Source organism: Macaca mulatta, chromosome 1 (genome assembly GCF_049350105.2).
Source record: "Macaca mulatta isolate MMU2019108-1 chromosome 1, T2T-MMU8v2.0, whole genome shotgun sequence".
NCBI classification, from domain to species: Eukaryota; Metazoa; Chordata; class Mammalia; order Primates; family Cercopithecidae; genus Macaca; species Macaca mulatta.
The window spans coordinates 170,456,024-170,477,993 of NC_133406.1; the positions used below are offsets into that span (position 1 = coordinate 170,456,024).

The 21,970-nt window shown below is 35.9% G+C and overlaps 1 protein-coding gene across 2 annotated transcripts in view; it reads left to right on the forward strand.

The window, feature by feature from the left end:
* The window catches only part of LRRC40 (leucine rich repeat containing 40), a 63,790-nt gene that overhangs the window by 31,454 nt on the left and 10,366 nt on the right, over positions 1-21,970 (forward strand). For both annotated transcript variants that reach the window (NM_001261023.1, XM_015142264.3), the window contains 5 exon segments: positions 389-561; positions 2,623-2,710; positions 2,822-2,867; positions 17,221-17,329; positions 21,380-21,487. In NM_001261023.1, coding sequence (NP_001247952.1) covers positions 389-561; positions 2,623-2,710; positions 2,822-2,867; positions 17,221-17,329; positions 21,380-21,487 — 524 coding nt within the window.

A 21,970-nucleotide genomic window follows, 5' to 3' on the forward strand; every position in this document is an offset into this window, starting at 1 on the left:
TAGTAAAGACGGGGTTTCACCATGTTGGCCAGGCTGGTCTCAAACTCCTGAACTTGTGATCCGCCTGCCTCAGCCTCCCAAAGTGCTGGGATTACAGGCATGAGCTACTGCGCCCAGCCTACTTTGGTTTTATAAACTTGATGCTTCTGCCAGATTCAACCTTTGATTATTTTTAAATTGCCAAAAAAAATTTCTCATTTGACATTCTTCTTTAGCTGAAAGATAGCCTAAATGTAATTGAAAATGTAAACATCTTGATATTTATAAAGTTGCATTTTTTCTATGTGTTTTTCAATCACTTGAAATTAAGAGTACCTACAATTTTATTTTCATTATCTACTATAAAATTGAATACAGAGATACACATAACTCATCTTTGATTTTGTAGGAATTGCACGTAGGTGAAAACCAGATTGAAATGTTAGAGGCAGAACATCTTAAACATCTGAATTCAATTCTTGTGCTAGACCTGAGGGATAACAAGTTAAAATCTGTTCCAGATGAAATTACACTACTACAGTCCTTGGAAAGGCTTGACCTAAGCAACAATGATATTAGTAGGTAAGTTTAAATATGAAATGAATAGAAATTGTGTTTGTATTTGGTTATAATTCATAATTTGAAACATTTGTTTAAAAACCATGAGGTTCCTTTTTTCTAAATTGAATTCACTAAATATTGATTGAGCAGTAATTATGAACAGATAAAGAAAGATTAATTAGGTTTTGTCTTAAACAGCAAGCTAGATATGATAATAGAAGCAGACATATTTATGACTTACTCTAACTAGATTATCATTAGTGTTAGTATTATTACTCTTACTAGAGTATAATTTAGTTCTAGTTACCCCCTAGAACTAAATTCTAAGAACGCTGGAATATATTTACTTTAAAAGCATTGCCATAGCACTGTTTCCCAAATATGGGTATGTATTAGAATCATTTGAGAAACATTGAGAAAAAAAAAAATACAGTTTCTGGGACACTAATGAATCAGAATCTCTGATGATGGGACCCTAGAATTTTTGTTCTTTGTTTTCTTTAAAACAGTTCCTAGAATTTGATGCTTTTGGTCTTCCAACCAGCAATGAACTGGGAACCATGTATAAAAACCCTTTCTTTGTTTTATTCCTTTACCCTAGAATGCCTTTTTTTTTTTTTTTTTTTTGCCTAATAGTATTTCGTTTTTCATTTTAAGTCCAAATCTGGTTTCTGCTACTCCCTTCTCCCCCTTAAAGCCTCACCAGTGTCTATATCTCTACTCTCATGGCAACTTGACTTGTTTAGCATTTATCTTTTTATATCATACTCATTTGTTAATATGTAACTTACATACAATTAAATTTACCAATCAAGCATACAACTTGATGATTTTTGGCAAAGGTATGTATTTGTGTAACCATAATCACAGCCATGTAGAACATTTCTATCTCCCTAAAAAGTTTCCTCATACCTTTTGCAGTCAATTCCTTTTCCATACCCCAACCCCTGGCAACCGCTGATGTGCTATGTTACTATAGTTTTGTCCTTTTGCAGTCAATTCCTTTTCCATACCCCAACCCCTGGCAACCACTGATGTGCTATGTTACTATAGTTTTGTCCTTTTTAGAATGTCACATAAATGGAATTACATAGAATGTAGTTTTTTTGTCTGACTTCTTTCATGTAACAAAGTTTTTTGTGATTCATTCATGTGGTTGTATGTATCAGTAGTTTTATTTTTATTGGTGAATGTTACTCTATTGTACAGAGATAGATATACCACAGTTCATGTGTCTTTTCAGTAGTTAGTTGATGGACATTTGAGTTATTTTTGATTTTTTGCTATTGTAAACATCCGTGTGCAAGTTTCTGGTGGACATTATTTTCATTTCTCTTGAGTAAACGCGTAGCAGTGTGTTTGCTTAGTTGTATGGTGACCATATGTTTAAAGACTCCACTTTTGAAAGTGACTGTACTATTTTATATTCCCACTAGCATTGTAAGATAATACTTATTATATTTTAGTTACCTGTATGTGTTCTTTTCCTGTGTTCAGCTGAGGACTTGAGAACAAGAATCTTGCTATCACTATACCTGTGCCCTATATTTTGTAGATGCTTAATAGATTTTATTGATAGTGAATTTTTGTGTATAAATGGTTTTTTAAATGTGCCAGAGATGAAGATGACTTTCCTTATTGAATGGAAACATGAATTGGGCATTCAAAAAATATCTTTTTCTTTCTATTTGTCATCCTTTTTCAATTAGAATTTTGTTTCCTTGCTCTAAGTGCAAAATCAGAACATTTAGTATCAGTCAGGATGTCTATCTTGAATCACTGATTCATTCAAATTTATGTTTAACATTTACTTTTTTAGCAAATGTTATAATTTAATAAATGTTTTATAACTCACATTCTTTTTAAATTAATCCCAATATGACAATTTTGAAAACAAATCTGATTTTTCTTTTATATGTTTAGCATTTATCTTGAAGGGAAATGTTTTAGGTCTGCATTACTTGGCCTTTCTTTGAGGCTATTCTGTGATACGTTGTTTGCCGTATGTTGTTTTATAGTTAACTATGGTTGGAGTATATTTATATTTGATGCTTTCCCTGAAATCAATTTAATCTTTTATAGTCTTCCCTATTCATTGGGGAACCTTCATTTGAAATTTTTGGCATTAGAAGGAAATCCTTTGAGAACAATTCGAAGAGAAATTATAAATGTAAGTATATTTGGAATTCAACTCTTTGTTAAATTGAAATTCAGACATATATGTTGATCTATAAAACTGCAAGGCATGTCTTGGTGAATGTCTTTGTCTCCACCCTTTTAGAAAGGAACACAAGAAGTCCTAAAATATCTACGAAGCAAGATCAAAGGTACTTTAAAATGTTCTCTTATATTTTGAAGGGTTCATAAAAAGTGAAGAATTAATAGTACATAAATTTCAATGTCTTTTGGGTATACATATTTGGAAGTAGTAGATCCTGGCAGGTGTGGCTAATTCTAAATCCATATAGTCTGTAAGTATGCTGAGGTTTTAAAAATATCTTTAAACTTACAATAATAATATTCTGTCTGTAATCTCTTTGAATTGTGTTAAGTCTGCCAATTAGAAAATTTAACAAGAAAGATTCAGTAAGCACTTAGTACTTCAGCTTTGAAAAAGGAGTAAAACTTGACTTTTAGGATATATGGGTTCTATTGACTAGAAAGTATATTGACAAGTATTTCATTATCTATTTTTCTTGCCCAGCTTTGCTAAACTCTGACAAAAATTAAGACAAAACACACTTTTCAGGATATGTTAATTTAGCAAGAATATGTACTAAAAGTGAAAATAATACAATAAATTAATTTTTAGTAATTTACTAAACATGTCATATACCCAGTTTTTATTTATGTCTATCATTATAGAATAAACTAAAACATTTTGAAAAAAAAATAGTTGTACGAGTGCTTTGCTAAGTAACAAACCACTCCAAACCACAATGGCTAAATGTGGTAGCTGTTAATTTAGTTCACAACTTTGTTGGTTATGCATAGCTTAGCTTAGCACTATGTTGCCAGTCAACATATATTAAATGAGTAAGATAAATGCATAGTTTAGGTATTTTTTCTGCTTTATCCTTCAAGTAAATTATTAAAATAATTTTCTAAGACTCTTATTTTCTATCAAGGAAAGTGTTTCCTTCTCCAAATATGCTTTCTCGTCCAGAACAAATTGATTATTCTGTCATGAATCAGTTAGAGGTCATGTCATGTCAGACTGATCAAAATTACATGAACAGAAAGCCAAGATGAACTTAGTGTAAGTTACAGTTATGTACAAACATTTCTGTTAGACAGTTTCTATCCAAAGATGGGAGAGTGAATCCATTCATATAATTTTATTCTTTCCAGAAACCCTACAAAAAGAAAATTGGTAACGGAAATGTTTTAAAGGTATACTTCCATAAAGATAGGGAGACTGGGGGAAAAATAAAATAATAAACATGTGGACATTGGAAAGTGAGTTGTTTAGTTGGTTTGGGCTACTATAACAAAATATCTTATACTGTAATTTATAAATAACAAATTTATTGCTCATGGTTCTAGAGAACTGTGATCAAAGCACCAGCAGATTTGGTGTCTGGTAAGGACCTGTTTCTCATAGATGGCATCTTCTTCATGCTTTCACATTGCAAAAGGAGGCTAAAAAGCCCCATAAGACTTCTTTTATAAGGGCACTATTCCCATTCATGAGGGCTCTGCCCTCAATATCTAGTTACTTTACAAAGGCCCTACCTCTTAATACTGTTACCTTGGTGGTTAGATTTCAACATAGGAATTTTGGGGTAACACATACATTTAAGCCATAGCATAACAGAACAGATGGTGACTGAGTTAGTAGATCAGAAAGACCTTTTGGCTATTACAGATAATGCTGTAATAAACATTCATGTACAGGTTTCAGTGTGAATGTATGTTTTCATTCCTCTTGGGTATATATACCTAGGAGTAACATATTTCTCGGTCATATGATAACTCTATATTTAATCATTTGAGGAACTGCCAAACTGTTTTCCAAAGCAACTGCACCAATTGACATTCTTACCAGTAGTATATGAGGGTTCTGATTCCACCACATCCTCATCAACATTTGTTATCTAATTCTGATTCTAGCCATCTTGTTGGGTCTGAAATGGCATCTCATTGTGGCTTTGATTTGCATTTTTTCTGATGAGTAATAATGTAGAGCATCTTTTCCTGTGCTTTATTAGCCATTTGTGCATCTTTAGAGAAATGGCTATTCAGATTCTTTGTCTGTTTTTTAATTTTTTTTTTTTAATCATTGAGCTGTAAGAGTTCTTTACATATTTTAGATACAAATCCCTTGTTAAATAAATGATTTGCAAATATTTTATAGTTCTCTGTGGGTTATCTTTTCATTTTCTTGACGTTGTTCTTTGAAGTATAAAAGTTTTAATTTTGAGCAAGTCCAATTTTTCGTTTTTTCCTTTTTTTTTTTTTTTTTTTTTTTATCTAAGAAAGCTTTACAAAATCCTAGGTTATAAAGATTTGGCCTATACTTCTAAACATTTTATACTGCCATTGTTTTACAATTTAGGTCTTTGATCAATTTTGAATTACTTTTATATGCAGTGTGAGGTAAGAATCCAATTTCATTGTTTTGTATGTGGCTATTCAGTTTCTCAGCACCATTTGTTGAAAAGAGTATTCTGGGGCGCAGTGGCTCACACCTGTAATCCCAGCACTTTGGGAGGCCAAGACGGGCGGATCACGAGATCAGGAGATCAAGACCATCCTGGCTAACACGGTGAAACCCTGTCTCTACTAAAAATACAAAAAAAAAAAAAAAAAAAAAAATTAGCCGGGCGTGGTGGTGGCCGCCTGTAGTCTCAGCTGCTTGGGAGGCTGAGGCAGGAGAATGGCATGAACCCAGGAGGCGGAGCTTGCAGTGAGCCGAGATTGCACCACTGAACTCCAGCCTGGGCGACAGAGTGAGACTCTGTCTCAAAAAAAAAAAAAAATAGAAAAAAGGAAAGAGTATTCTTTCTACTTTGAATGGTCTTGGCATTCTTGTAAAAAATCAGCTGACTATAAATGTATTGGTTTATTTCTCCACCATCAGTTTTATTCTATTGATCTATATGTCTGACCTGTGCCAGTTCCAAACTGTCTTGATTACCATTGCTTTGTAGTAAGTTTTGAAATCAAATTAGGAAGATTGAGGGCTCCTACTTTAGGAGGGCTCCTCTTCTTTCTCAGGATTGCTTTGGCTATTATAGATTTCTTGCAATTCCGTATGAATTTTAGAATTAACTTGTTAATTTCTACAAAGATATAGATTATGCATTTCTGTAGATCAGTTTGGGGAATATTATTATAACAATATTAAGTCTTCCATTCATGAGCATGGAATGTTTTTCCATTTTAGATCTTTAATTTCTTTACACAATGTTTTATAGTTTGCAGAATATAAGTTTTATACTTCTCTTAAGTTTATTTCTAAGCATTTTATTCCTTTTGATGCTATTAGGCATATAATTGTTTTCTTAATTCCATTTTTGTGCTGTTATTTGCAACTGTATAGGAATACAATGATTTTTGAATGCTGATCTTGTACCCTGCAACCTTGATGAAACTATTAGTTCCAATAATTTTTTGGTGTATTCCTTTGGATGTTCTATATACAAGACTATGTTATTTGCAAATAGAGATAGTTTTACTCTTCCTTTCCATTCCGGATGCCTTTTATTCCTTTTCTTGCCTAATTCCCTTGGCTAGACCTACCTCCAGGACAGTACTGAATAGAAGGACTGAGACTGGACATCTTTGAGGGAAAGCTTCTAGTTTTTCATCATTAAGTAACATTAGGTTAGCTGTGGGTTTTTTGTAGATTCCCTTTATTATGTTAAGGAAGTTCCCTTCTGTTTCTGGTTTTTGAGTGTGTTTATCCTAAACGAGTTGTTGAGTTTTTGTCAATTTTTTTTTCTGCATCTGTTGAGATGGTTGTGTGATTTAAAAAATTCTGTTAATATGCTGTGTTACATTAATTGATTTTCAGATGGTAAATCAACTCGCATCCATGGTTAAATCCCACTTTGTAATGGTGTATAATACTTTGTAAATGTTGCTAGATTTGTTTTTTAGTGTTTCGTTGAGAATTTGAGAGTTTTTGATGTGTTTGTTTTCTTGTGATTTTTTTTTTTTTTTTTTTTTCCTGGTTTGGGTGATAGCCTAATAATGGCATCATAAAATGAGTTGGGAAATGTTCCCTCCTCTTTTGTTTTTTGGGTGAATTTATGAAGAGTTGATATTAATTTTTTGAATGTTTGGTATAATTCAGCAGTGAAGCCATTTAGGTATGGGCTTTTCTTTGTGGTTAGTTTTTTTATTACTCTTCACATGTTATAGATATACTCAGATTGTCTGTTTCTTCTTGAGTCAGTTTTGGTAGTTTGCATCTTTCTAGGAATGTGTCCACTTTATCTGAGTTATTTAATTTGTTGGCATATAGTTGCCATAGTTTATCCTTTCCATTTTTGTAAGGTTAGTAATAATGTCCTCTCTTTCATTTCTGATTCTAGTAATGTGAGTCTTCTCTCTTTTTTTCTAGGCCACACTAGCTGAAGATTAGTCAATTTTGTTGACCTTCCAAAGAATGAGCTTTTAGTTTCATTGATCTTCTCTATTGTTTTTCTGTTCTCTATTTCATTAATTAACACTGTAATTATTTGTTTCCTTCTAATTGGTTTAGATTTCTATTGCAGGTGCGACTGACTGGCGCCAGCGTTGTGAGTGGTTAAAGAATTTACCAAGACAGTTGTGGTAAAGAAAGGCAGATTTATTAGAGAAAGTACGAAGATACGTTGCAAGGGTGCAACAAGTAGCCCATTAGCAAAGGGGCTATCTGCCAAGAGGCAGGTGCTGGAGGGGAGTTTTATAGGTTCATGCTTGGAGAGGGCTATGCAGAACGAGGTCATGCTGCTGGGGCTGTGTACAGAGGGAGGTATTTGGGAACAGGATGTTGTGCCAGCAAGTTGTGATTAGAGTTGTCTATGATTAGCTGTCTCTTGGAAAAATTGTTCTCCCCCCACCCCACCCCTTTTAATTGTTGCTTACTTATCTTATCAGGACTCCAGAGTTTAGTTTGTTCTTTTTTTCTAGTATCTTAAGCTGGAAAGTTAGGTTATTGATTTTGGGATCTTGTTTCTTGACATAGGCATTTACAGCTATAAATTTCCCTCTAAGCATGGCTTTATCTACAGCTCATATGTTTTGGTATGTCATGTCATTTTCATTTACCTCGAAGTATTTTATGATTTCTCTTTTGATATCTTCTTTGACCCCATTGGTTGTTTAAGGATATGTTGTTAAATTTCCATTATAATGTGTCCCTGACATAAAAAAATGTTTTAAGTCTGTTTTGTCTGATATTATCATAGACACTCAGCTTTTCTGTAGTTGTCTTATTCCTTGGTTTCCTCCTGTGAGCTAGTTTGTGTACAGCCTGCTTGTGTACAGTCTAGGCTATATCTTCAGTAGATCCAGAAATTTCATCCCAACTGCCTTTTACCACAACCTTCATTGTTTTTGAGAGCTTTCATGCTTTGTTGTGAGTGAAATCAGTTCCCTTGGGAAGAGATTAGGAGCCATTTTTATGACCTGTTTCTTCCCCAGGCAAAATCTTTGAGCCCAGGCTATGAAGCTGGGAATATGGAAGATGGCAAGTTTCTCTAAGAATAACTCTCTCCTCTAGGAGCTGAACACTCAGTAGAAGGAGTCAGCAATAGACAGGTTCTCTTGGTTTGCCTCTCCTTTCTTTGAACCACCAACTTATGAGCCAGGGGAAGAGCAGTCAGAGCCCCAGAATTCTCATCATGCCAAGCTCAAGGTAGAGCCTCCTTTCTGTGCATGGGACTGGAGTAGAAGAAGGGAGTCCTCACCTTACTCATCAGGGATTTAGCATTAGCAACAGGCAGCTGGTGGCAGGATGAGAAATGCTGACATTGCTCTCAGGAAGAAAGCTCTCTGGCTGGGAGATAGGGTTTGGGGCTGGAGGGTTGGGGGAGGGGGAACCCTATGTTCTTAGTTATAGCCTTCTGGAGTGGAGTTTCTGCCTCTCTGACCTAGAGAAGGGGAGAGAGGAAGCAGTCTAGGTTCAAATACCACAGACTCACCTCTTAACAAATTTTCGCAGATTTTCTTGAACAGCTATTTCTTCATTTGCTGTTTGCTAATCGAATCATTTCCAAGGCTAGACATGGTGGCTCACGCCTGTAGTCCCAGCACTTTGGGAGGCCAAGGCAGGCAGATCACTTGAGGTCAGGAGTTCGAGACCAGCCTGGCCTACATAGTGAATCCCCATCTCTACTAAAAATACAAAAATTAGCCAGGAGTGGTGGCACACACCTGTAGTCCCAGCTACTCAGGAGGCTGAGACAGGAGAATCACTTGAACCTGTGAGGTGGAGGCTATAGTAAGCTGAGATTATACCACTGCACTCCAGCCTGTGCAACTCAGAGCAATACTCTGTCTCAAAATAAATAAATAAAAATAGATTCATTTCCAGAGGCTTTAAATTATGCTTATTTTTTGTTTTTGTTTTTGTTTTCAGACAGAGTCTCATTCTGTCGCCCAGGCTGGAGTGCAGTGGTGCAGTCTCGCCTCACTGCATCCTCCACCTCCTGGGTTCAAAGAATTCTTCTGCCTCAGCCTCCTGAGTAGCTGGGACTACAGGCACTTGCCACCACGCCCGGCTAATTATTTTGTATTTTTAGTAGAGATGGGTTTTTGCCATGTTGGCCAGGCTGGTCTTGAACTCCTGACCTCAGATGATTTGCCTGCCTCAGCTTCCCAGAGTGCTGGGATCATAGGTGTGAGCCACCGTGCTCAGCATCCCCTTCCGCCAACTTTTTTTAAAAAAATTATTTTTTTACAGTTTTTAACCAGCTTTTCTGCAGAGCAGATTAACAGAGCTCCTCTTGCTGTCGTGATGGAAGTTGATCTTTGGGAAGTATAATTTCTATGTGAAGTCTATGCAAAAGGAGAACAAAAACAGGGTAAAACTAGCAGTCTGCCATAATAAGCAATAATTGAAAGCCCATTGGCCATATGTCGGTAGAATCTTTTACTGGGAACTTCTCCATATATATATCTTTGCCTTCTTCTCAGTTTTTCATAGCTCTTTTGTGTTTCAACCCTTTATGTTGTCTCTTTCCCTGTTTCTTTCTCTTTTTTTCCCCCTTTTTTCTCCTTTCTTTTGGGGATGGGGAAAATTTTTTTAGAACAGGATTGTAAACCAAGGGAAAATCAAGCCAAAAACAAATACATGTAAGCAATGGCCTTATTGTTTAAGAAGTTCAGAAGTAGAAAATATCCAGCTTAGCTACTTAAAAAAATAATACAAAGAGGAATATCCCAATATAAATATTCAAAGCCTGAGAGAGTAATTTACTTAAAAAGCATTTTTTTAATTTTTAATTTTTTTTTTAATTTAAAAGTGAGATCTTGCTCTGTTTCTTGGGCTAAAGTACAGTCGCACTATACTAGTTCTCTGCAGCCTCGAACTTCTGGGCTCAAGCAATCCTTGTGCCTCAGCCTTCCAAGTATCTAGTACTACAGGTATGCACCACTACAGCGGGCTATTTTTACTTTTTTGTAGAGACAGAGTCTTGCTATTTGCTCATTCTGGTATTGAACTCCGAGACTCAAGTGATCCTCCTGTCTAACCTCCCAAAGTGTTGGGATTTACAGGCGTGAGCCACCATGCCCAGGCCATATTTATTTATTATTTATTTGTTGCTCTGCTTCTTGCCAATAATTGGTCATGTTATTAACATCTTACCATTCTTCCTTCTCTCCCTGGTTGTTCAATCACATTTAAATAATCCCTTGGTATTTCCAGACATTTGTAGTTTCTGGGGTTTAATTATCTCTTCCGTTTTTCTTGGTATTTGTACAGGTATACATACTTAGAAAATACATACTTAGAAAATTCCTTTGGACTTCAAAATAGGTTGAATTATTCAAAGCATATATTGGCAAGACTCTTAAAATTGTGATAATCGTATGGAGAACAATTATGTGTGTGCATAATCTAAGGGAAATTTCAAATAGAACTGAAACATTTATTTTGAATTAATACTTAACTTTCCACATACATACAAGGGCCCAAGACTTTTTCCTTATCAAAGCATAACTTTATTATTTATAAGTAATAAGTATTTTCTCAGTGAAAAGATGCTCGGTGAAAGAGCAATCTACATACGTATCTAGAGGCATGTAAGAATCACCTGTGGAGCTTTTAAAAAAATATATGCTCAGGCCCAGACTTTAGCCCATCTAAATCTGAATTTTGGGGTAATGGGGTCTAAGTATTTAAACAATAGTTAGAGTGGAATTGCATTTAATTATCTCTAAATTTTCTGGAGCTCTTTGAGGAAAAAGTTGGGACACTTAATTGCTTCATATATATTTTTTTTCCTTCAGCTTTTCTTCTCTGCTTTTTAACTACTCTTTTCTCAGTTTTAGAGGTAGAAATTGATTGGTAAAAATTGAGAACAGTGCCGATCATTTGATTCAAAGGATGCTGGTAAAATGAGATAAAAACTTTGTGCTGAAGTGAGTAGAAACTACTAACTTTAAAGAAACTGAACAATCCAGAAGCATGAAGTTATGTACCAGTTTAAAATAAACTTAAAATTTCATTAAAAGGCACTTATCTGTGATGCTTCAAATGTAGAAACGTAGTCCACAGATTCCTCAGACTCCACTGTGTCAAAGAAAAATCTTCTCTTTTACAGCTTATTAAGTTTTGGTTGTGATTAATTTATATTCTTCCCAGTGTCTAACAGAAGTGCAGTAATTCATGCAGGATTTAGAAATACTTTCTGCAATGTACTTTTATTTATCTTTTGCTAGGAAGAGTAAATATACAAATCCCAGATAGCCTACAAATATAACTCTGAAATTGTTATTTTTGAAAAATTAATCTTTTTCTAGAGTACTTAAACCATTCTCCAGATGATCATTATTCTAATTTTTACATTTTAATTGGTGTGTTGTTATGTTGAGCCTACACATCTCTATCTGTAAAATGCAGATAATACCTTTTTGAAAGGTATGTTTTGAGGATCACAATTTCATGAGGTAGCATTGTGTGAAATTACCCTACAATGTCCTTGATTCATCTAAATAGTATTAAACCTTCTTATTTGGTTATCACAGACTTTCAAATAATCCTGATAGCTATTTACTTGTTCTCCATTCTACATCAGTAGGCTAAGTAAATATCAATGGACTATAATTTAAATTTTGTTTTTATGGTTTATAAAATATCTTTTTAAGGTCTAGGTTTGGGGTTTGCAAAGTAGCAATCTGACAAGCAAATCTTACACTCATTACAGTTTGTGATAAGCCCAAAGGATCAATTTTAGATTTTAAAAAACCCTTGTAAGAAGAGCATCTCAAGTTGGAGGTGTTAAGTGAGTGCAGATTCTAAAGCCTCCCCAGTTTATTGGCGAGAGATATGTTCCAGTGGTGATGATACTATGCCTGCCAAGGGTGAGGTCCTGCCAGATTGGTAAAGTTCCCCAGTGGGTGCTGCTGTGGTTTCAGTGATGGTTTCCCCTCTACAGTTTTGTTGAGACTTAATCTCCAGTGCAACAGTACTGAGAATTGTGGTCTTTGGGAGGAGATTGAGTCTTAAGGGCTCTACTCTCATGATTAGGATTGGCACTCTTTTTTTTTTTTTTTTCCTTTTGATACGGAGTTTCATTCTTGTTGCCCAGGCTAGAGTGCAATGGTGCGATCTTGGCTCACTGCAACCTCTGCCTCCTGGGTTCAAGTGATTCTCTTACCTCAGCCTCCTGAGTAGCTGGGATTATAGGCATGTGCCACCGTGCCCGACTAATTTTGTATTTTTAGTAGAGATGGGGTTTCTCCATGTTGGTCAGGCTGGTCTCAAACTCCCGACCTCAGGTGATCTGCCTGCCTCATCCTTCCAAAGTGCTGGGATTACATGCGTGAGCCACTGCGCCCGACCAGATTGGCACTCTTATATAAAAAAAAGGGTTTGAGGTTGAAGGCAGCATTCTCTTGCACTTCTGCCTTATGTCATATGAAGACACAGCAAGAAAGCCCCCACCAGACACTAAATGCTGGGCCTTGATCTTAGACTTCTCAGCCTTCACAGTTGTGAGAAATAAATGTCTATTATTTATAAATTACCCAGTTTGTGGTATTTTGTTATAGTAGCACAAACAGACTAAGACAGGTGCCAACCCCAATTACACCATCATGGCATTAAGCTTAATTACTTTATTTGATTGCAAACATTGCCTTTATTCAAGCTCTATCACCTGATTCTGATATCTGTGTTCTGAGTTTAATTTCTTGCTGTGTCACCAGAATCATCTTGCTATGCTACCTTTGATAGACATAATAATGACCCTTCAATGATGGCCACACCCTAATCCCTGATACCTGTGAATGGGTTACCTTACATGGCAAAGGGCAATTAAGATTGCTAATTGATTGACTTTAAAATAAGCATATTATTATGAATTGTGTTGGCCCAATATAATCACAAGGATTCTTAAAAGTAGAAGAGAGAAGCAGAAGAGGAGGTCAGCGTAATAGGATATAAGAAGAACCACTGTTGCTAGCTTAAGATGGAGGAAGAAGGCCTTGAAGCAAGGAATATGAGGTGGCTACTAGAAGTTGGAAAGGGCAAGGAAACAGATTCTTTTTTAGAAAAAGGAATACAGGCTGGGGGCGGTGGCTCACAACTGTAATCCCAGCACTTTGGGAGGCTGAGGTGGGTGGATCAGAAGGTCAGGAGATCGAGACTATACTGCGCAAGATGGTGAAACCCCGTATCTACTAAAAATACAACAATTAGCTGGTCATGGTAAAGTTCCATGGTGGTGTGTGCCTGTAATCCCAGCTACTCAGGGGACTGAGGCAGGAGAATCAGTTGAACCAGGGAGTCGGAGGTTGCAGTGAGCCAAGATGGTGCCACTGCACTCCAGCCTGACAACTAGAGCTAGACTCCGTCTGGAAAAAAAAAAAAAAAAAAGAAAAAGAAAAGGAAAAAGGAATGCAGACCTGCCAAACCCCTGATTTTAGCCCAATGAGACCCATTGCAGACTTCTGAACTACAAAACTGTAATATAAGTTTGTGTGTTTTAAGCTACTAAGTTTGTGGTAATTTGTTAAAGCAACCATAGAAAACTGAAAACTGCTCATAAATTGGGCATAAAATAATTTATTCTGGTAAATTATATATTAATGAATTGGAATCATATTTTTAGTTTCTTTGCAATCTTGTACTAAGGAACAGTCTTTGGGCAATTATTGTGTCTGTTATCAGGCTTAGGATGGACTCTGCACAAAAGGCCTGGCCATAGTTTATTACACACAGTGTCTTACTCATTTTTATATCCCCATCACTTAGTACAATGACTGCCGCAGAGTAGAAGCACAGTAACAGTTTGGGGGATAAATGAATACATTTGTAGTGATTAGATCTAGACCCAGGGATTGCTACTGGTTATGTATTACCAATTTATGTTCATGATCTTTCATGTGATAAAAGTGGAGTGCTTGACTAAAGAAATAGGTTTGGATATTTAATGTCCATTGGCCTCACCTGGAGGGCTTGGTGAACCAGATTGCTGGGCTTCACTCTCAGAATTTATGATTCATAGGTTTGGGTTGAGCCTGGAAATTTGCATTTCTAACAAGTTCCTGGGTTAGGGTGATGTTGCTATTCTGGGGACCATACTTTGGGGCATTTTACGCCTCTGTCCCTCTCAGATGTCTTCTCAGGGGACAAACTAGCTCTGCATGTTCTCCAAGAACTATCTGCTTTTCTTTTTGTAGCCAACCACTGCATCCTTAGGGGTTATACTCTACAGGCCTGGCTAACATATTTAGTAGTTTTCCTAAGCTTCGTTCTTCCAATCCCCAGCCTTGTTGCCTCAGAAAATGATGGTTCACTTAGTTCCTCTCATTGTAAGAGTAATACAGGACAATAAAATCAAACATTAAAAAAATCTAAAAAATGAAATGGAGAAGTTTAAAATATGACAAATTCTTTTCAATTCTTCTATTATTGACAGGAACTTGTAATTTCTCACTCCATTCTGAGGTGGTTACTCTCTTGGGAATTACCCTCAACACATACTGCTCCCATAAAAATACTTTCAACATACATATATTACTGTACTTACCATACTATTTTGTAATTTTTGTTTATCTTGTCCACTAGATCGAGTTCATCTTCTGTCTTTGTGTCTTACTTACAGTAGTACCTACCAGTTTATGTGTGATGGATAATGTAGAATGAAGGAACAAATGAATAACCAAATGAACTCTAGTTTTTTACTTTTATTTCTAAGAGACAGGCTCATCAACTTTTCCAACCCCTTCTAAATCTGGAGAGGCAGAGTGATCAGTGCCTATTTGCTTCAAAGGGATAAATTGAAGTTCTGAAGACTTCGTTCTAGGTGACACTCGTTCAACTAAATCACCTATCATGCCCTCCAAACTCACCAAATGAATACATTTGAAAATTTCTGTCTTTTTTTTTTTTTTTTTGAGAGGGAGTCTTGCTCTGTCGCCCAGGCTGGAGTGCAGTGGTGCGATCTCGGCTCACTGCAAGCTCCGCCTCCTGGGTTCACGCCATTCTCCTGCCTCAGCCTCCTCAGTAGCTGGGACTACAGGCGCCCACCACCACACCCGGCTAAGTTTTTGTATTTTTAGTAGAGACGGGGTTTCACTGTGTTTAGCCAGGATGGTCTCGATCTCCTGACCTCGTGATCCTCCCGCCTCGGCCTCCCAAAGTGCTGGGATTACAGGCATGAGCCACCACGCCCGGCCAAAAATTTCTTAAAACGATATCTCCGTGGTGGGGCACGGTGGCTCACGCCTGTGGCGGGCCTGGTAGTACCAGCTACTCAGGAGGCTGAGGCAGGAGAATGGCGTGAACCTGGGAGGCGGAGCTTGCAGTGAGCTGAGATCGCGCCACTGCACTCCAGCCTGGGCAACAGAGTGAGACTCCGTCTCAAAAAAAAAAAAAAAAGGAAAAAGAAATCTCCGTTTTTGCTTATGTGATTGACCTCTTATTTGGCTATGTTCTTGTCAGTCACTTGTACAACTTTTTTTTTTTTCTCTCTCTGGAAACTTACAGGATCTTCTGTTCATTGCCATTGTTTGAAATTTTCTGGTAATTAACTTTGGTGTGGTTCTTATGTATTGTGTTTGGCACTTATGTGGCCCTTTCAATTTGAAATGTTGATGTTTTTAAAAATTATGTAGTTTTTTTTTTTTAATGAAAAAGACAGTAAATGCACATGGTAAAAAAAACAGTCAACCGATATGCAAAGATATATAATGAAAGGAAATCTCTCTTACAACAGTCTTCTCCCCAGAGACAATAGACTCTCTCCTTATATTCTCCTTGATGCTAATTATTAAAAGGAGCTCTTTGGAAGTTGTTGAGAATACCCTATCTCATTATATGATCATGGTAGTATACATAGATATTTTTAAAACAATGCTGGATTTTGTTGCTGGTTTAATACTGTCTCTCTGCTTATCTAATTTTGGCACTGTATTGCATATTATTTAAAGTAACTTAACCAAACTGCTAGGGGAGTAGTACTGCTACTAGAGCATTAACTTGATGTTAATACTTTCCTTGATGTCCTTTCATTTCTGTTTGATATTCTGTCATTTATTCTGTGCTACTTCTGTGAATAAAGTATTCATATGATACTTGCATGAGAAACAATAATAGCTTTATCATTATTGGCTAATGAATAACTGATGAGCTCAATGCAAGAGGAATATACTTAGTAATATTCAACAGATGTTTATTGAATGCCTACTGGGCTGAAGCAAGATCAGTTATACCACTAATTTTTTGTTTTCTTTTGGCATGCCTTCTGCTTTTATGTGTTAATGCTGGGACTGTTTCATTGTTTTCACATTGTTGAAAAGTGATAGTCTTATTTTACTTCTCTATTGTTCAAGTCTTTTTTGCAAAAATAACACAAAGCCATTTCTTTTAAAATGTGTATTTTAAAAAATATAATACCATAAACAGTCTCTGGAGATTAGTAAGGTGGTTGATGGTGTGTGAATGTGTTTGAGTATGCAGCATGTTAGGAAAATATGTATAAAAAATAAAGTATGCATTTGCGAAGAAAAAAGTCTTAACATATAAAATGTACCGGAGACTTACCCAATTATGCAGATTGTCAAATTTTAAGTGATTGAGGATAATCAATTTTGTTGTCTCCTAAACTGAAAAGCCTATGCTTATTTGGTAGACATTTGGGGGAAATAATGGTTTTCCTTCATTAATAAAGTTCTTTTAGTGGACCATATTATTTTCCTTAAGAGGAAGGATTGCTTGTTATTTGTTTCTTCTATAGAACCATAGTTATTCTATGAAGGTTCTTTCTTACTGCTAAATTTCCTTTCGGTAGGATTCATTAAACAGTTTTGAAGCCATGCTACGGTAACTTTATTTTCTATTAATTAAATATTAAATTCCAAATTGAGATTTGAGCCATTGGAAATAAAGCATATGACTAATGGCATTCTCACCAATAATATCTAGAAATCACATACACTGTTTTAATATATTATCAAGAATTTTAACAATGACTCTATAGTATTAACATTGGCTTCATATAACTTTTCTTTTGCTAGATGATGGACCTAGCCAAAGTGAATCTGCTGCTGAGACTGCCATGACACTACCAAGTGAATCCAGAGTCAATATACATGCCATCATTACATTAAAAATATTGGACTATAGGTATGTAATTTATTATTATTATTATTATTGTAGAGATAGGGTCTCACTGTGTTGCCCAGGCTGGACTTGAGCTTCTTGGGCTCAAGCCATTCTCCTGTTTTAGCCTCCCAAAGTGCTAGGATTATAGGCTTGAGCTACCATGCTTGGCCTAATTTATTATTTTTTTAAACACTACCAAACACATAGGAAAGTTTTCAGAAAGAAATCCTTCAGAAAAAAGGACAATTGATGAGGAAAAATTCATCAGAGTACTTGACTTAGAATAATAGTAATTGCAAAACCCCATGATGAAATAGAAGGATATTAAAAGTATAGTAAAAATAGAAGGATATTAAAAGTATAAATGACCTTCAGTGTCCTTTCCTTCTGCAGTTTGTGTTTTACTATGCTTGAGAGAGAGATGGTTTTGTTAATAGTGATATTTTTATAATGGGAACCGGGCGCGGTGGCTCACGCCTGTAATCCCAGCACTTTGGGAGGCCGAGGCGGGCGGATCACGAGGTCAGGAGATCGAGACCATCCTGGCTAACACGGTGAAACCCCGTCTCTACTAAAAATGCAAAAAATTAGCCGGGCGAGGCGGCGGGCGCCTGTAGTCCCAGCTACTCGGGAGGCTGAGGCAGGAGAATGGCGTGAACCCGGGAGGCGGAGCTTGCAGTGAGCCGAGATCGCGCCATTGCACCCCAGCCTGGGCGACTAAGCGAGACTCTGTCTCAAAAAAAAAAAAAAAAAAAGAATGACCATATTGATAATAAAGTTCTCTGACTCAGTAACCAGCATCCAGAGAGAATTTCATATTGGTGGGTGTCTATGTTAGTAAGTAAGAAACTAGAATCATTTGGTTAATGAAAACCTTGACCAGCAGGCAAAGCTTGAGCGGTTGTTCCCTGCTAATTTATCTGAACATAAGTCAAATAATGTATCATAGTAATAATGTGCTATGGTAGCAAATATTCCAAAACTGAAAAAATTACAAGTTAGTATATAAATTGAGACAAAGCCAAAAAAATTTTAAATATTTTTTAATGGAAGTATATTAAATTGGGAAAAGAAGATACCTATGCAGAAATTGAAGGTAGTTGTCAGGTATCCTTTCAGTACTGTCTAAGGCAACAACAACAAAAACATAAGCAATACTGTCAAAATTTTTGTAGCAATTGGTTCATTTATGGGTATTGTAGTGAAAATACAAAAGAATATATACTAAAGTCAGATAAGTGACTAGATTTATTCAAGAATCTACACAGCCAACATCAGTGTATGGTCTTTTATCCTTAATGTATCAGTAGGCACTATCTTCTTAGCAGTCAGGATACAGTCTCCATTTCACATTTGTTGTGTTTCATTTATATTGTTCTCACCTCTTGCCTGCCACTCTTAGAAATCACTACTCTAAGCTAAATTTCTTTTGCCACACTAACACAGGTAGCACTCTTCTGTACTTACATTTGACTCCTTCTTACAGCATGGCAACTTAGCCTTTTTTTTTTTTTTTTGAGGCAGGGTCTTGCTCTGTTGCCCAGGCTGGAGTACAGTGGCGTTATCTCGGCTCACTGTAACCTCCACCTCCTGGCTCAAGCGATCCCCCCACCTCAGCCTCCCAAGTAGCTGTAACTGCTGCACGCTATCATGCCCAGCTAATTTTTTAATTTTTTGTAGAGATGGGGCCTCTCTATGTTACCCAGGCTGTTCTTGAACTCCTGAGCTCAAGTGATCCTCCTGCCTTAGCTTCTCAAAGTGCTGGGATTACAGGCATGAGCCACCATGCCTGGCCAATTTAGCATATCTTATCTTCCAAATAATACACCCATTTATTCAGTATTTTTGGACTCTACTAAGTATCAAATTCTGTGCTAGGTATCATAAATAAACTGATTGATGAGACAGACTTCAGTCCTGCCTTAGGCTTTTTTAGCTTAGAATTTCTTTTATGCCTGGCTTCTGCCTTCCATTCCCTCCTACAGATATATCATTTATTGAGTCTCTATTCTAAGGGGACCTAGGGCGTTGTACTAGGTACATATGCTGTTGCTTTTAATCATGCAGACAATCTATAAAGCAGTATTGGTCCAATTTTATTTGGGATAACCATTTCTACTTCTTAAAGGCACAGATATCACAAAAGCATAATCTTAGGTTGCTTTGATTCTAAATGTATTGGAATTTGTTTTTCTTAAAGACTAACAGGAAAGGAGTATCCTATTTAAAATATAAATTCTCAATCTCAAGGCATAAATGCTTTCAACTAAAATTTTTAAATAGCATGAATCTTTTAAGTCTGACTAGCATGAATCAGTTCCCCATGAACTTGAGCATTTGTGATTGAAGAGATGAAAATGCTGCATCTACACAGAAGAAATTCTAAAGCAGAAGTAGAAGGCCTAATAACTGTGAAATGTAGGCTGTCTTTTCACATATTTGTATTACAACGCGTTTCTTATACAATTCTTCCATATTATATATTATATGTGATGTTTTTTCTGTTCATACAGTCATTCATTTGGCATTCCGTTGAAGTTTCTTGTAGGTGGATGACATTGTGTTAAGCACTAATAATTTTTTTTTTTTTTGAGATGGAGTCTCGTCCTATTGCCCAGGCTGGAGTGTAGTGTAGTGGCGCAATCTTGGCTCACTGCAAGTTCCGCCTCCTGGGTTCACGCCATTCTCCTGCCTCAGCCTCCTGAGTAGCTGGGACTACAGGCACCCGCCACAGCGCCCGGCTAATTTTTTGTATTTTTAGTAGAGACGGGGTTTTGATCTCCTGACCTTGTGATCCGCCTGCCTCGGCCTCCCAAAGTACTGGGATTACAGGCGTGAGCCACCATGCCTGGCCAAGCACTAATAATTTTAAAAGAAGAATGTAAGGATAATGGCTAATTATAACATTAAAAAAAAAAACCAGTTAAATCTGCAAATGTTAGAGTTCTAAATAGTAGTCCTGCTTATCCACAGTTTCACTTTCTGCAATTTGGGTTACTTGTGATCAGCTGCAGTCCGAAAATATTAAATGGAAAATTCCAGATGTAAACAATTTATAAGTTTTAAATTGCGCACATTCTGAGTAGCATCATGGAATTTTATGCCATCCCTCTCCGAGTTGCCCAGGACATGAATCATCCCTTTGTCAGCATATCCATGCTGTATATGCTACCCATCCTTAGTCACTTAGTAGTCATCTTGTTATCAGATTGAAAAAAATATGGTATATACTATATAGGATTTGGTCCTCTCAGAAGATTCTGGCATCCCCGGGGGGTCTGGATAAAGGGGAACTACTGTATTTTCATTTAAGATTAAATTTGTATTTTATTGAAAACGTTACTGAAAATTTTAATAAAATGGAAATTTATTTATATTTACATTTGAAAACATGTGGCATAAATAACAATAAATAGTCCTTCAGATTCTAATGTCACAGAACTGAGATACAGGGGAGGTAAGTTACAAAGCTCATTAATGGTAGAAATAGGAATAGTTTAATCTCAGTCCTCTGCTCTGTCTACCTTGTCACATACTAAAGGAGAGAGAAATTGGTTTAGGTTACTAAACTAAGACTAATTTTAAACTTATTAGACTAATTTTATTTTAGTATAATGTTGAACTTTTAAAAATAATTATTATCTTGCAGAAATTATATACCCAAACAAATTTGACAGAAAACTCCTTTTATAGATTTTTAAGATGGGGCAACAACTAGGTTTTAAAATTATAGACTTAATTCTACTTAGAGGTAAAGGAATGGGCTCCATTTACTATATGACTTGTAGATATCTTAGACTCCGAAGATAAATATCTATTTTTGTTCACATTGAGTATATGAATGCCCAGAAAATGTGGCACAATATGTTCTAACACAATATGTTGTCTGAATTCTTAACAGTGAACCTTTTATGGCTTGGTAGATTATGTGGCATTTATTACAAAATTTTATAATCAATGGCTTTGAAAAATTTCATAAAATCTTTAAATACCTTTAAAAATGAAGAGTAATAATCCTATCTTTTTTGACTGCTAAGAATGGTTCGTTTTTTAAAACCATTTTTCATTTAGTGATAAACAAGCAACTTTGATTCCTGATGAGGTGTTTAATGCAGTAAAAAGCAACATCATCACTTCTATTAACTTCAGTAAGAATCAACTATGTGAAATTCCAAAAAGGTAAGAACTATTTATGATGTCATGTCTATAGGTTGTGACTCATTCTGTTGTTTTTCCATCTTGATTGCAATCAAAATTATTTTTATTGGTTTTTAAATTTAAAACTATATGTAAAAATTTTTACATTATTAATATTAGAGGGATTTAGCAAAATGTCATTAAATATTTACTCACACAATTTTATCATTTGTTCTGAGAGGTATAGAGGTTTTACAAAGTTTTGTTTCTTTTTCTTTTATATTTAAACTTGGAAAATGGGTATAAGAATTATTAAAAACATTGTTATTTTTCCCATATAATGAAATATAGGGAATATATATATATATAGCGCCATACAATGAAATGAAGTATTAGGGAAAAGTATTAAAAGACTGTCTAACATCAGGTCCATATGGATTAATAGGAATTTCCATTTGGGGCTTTATGTTAATAAAGCCTAGAATTTTTCCACTGATAAGAAAAGCAAAATTAACTGAAGCCTGT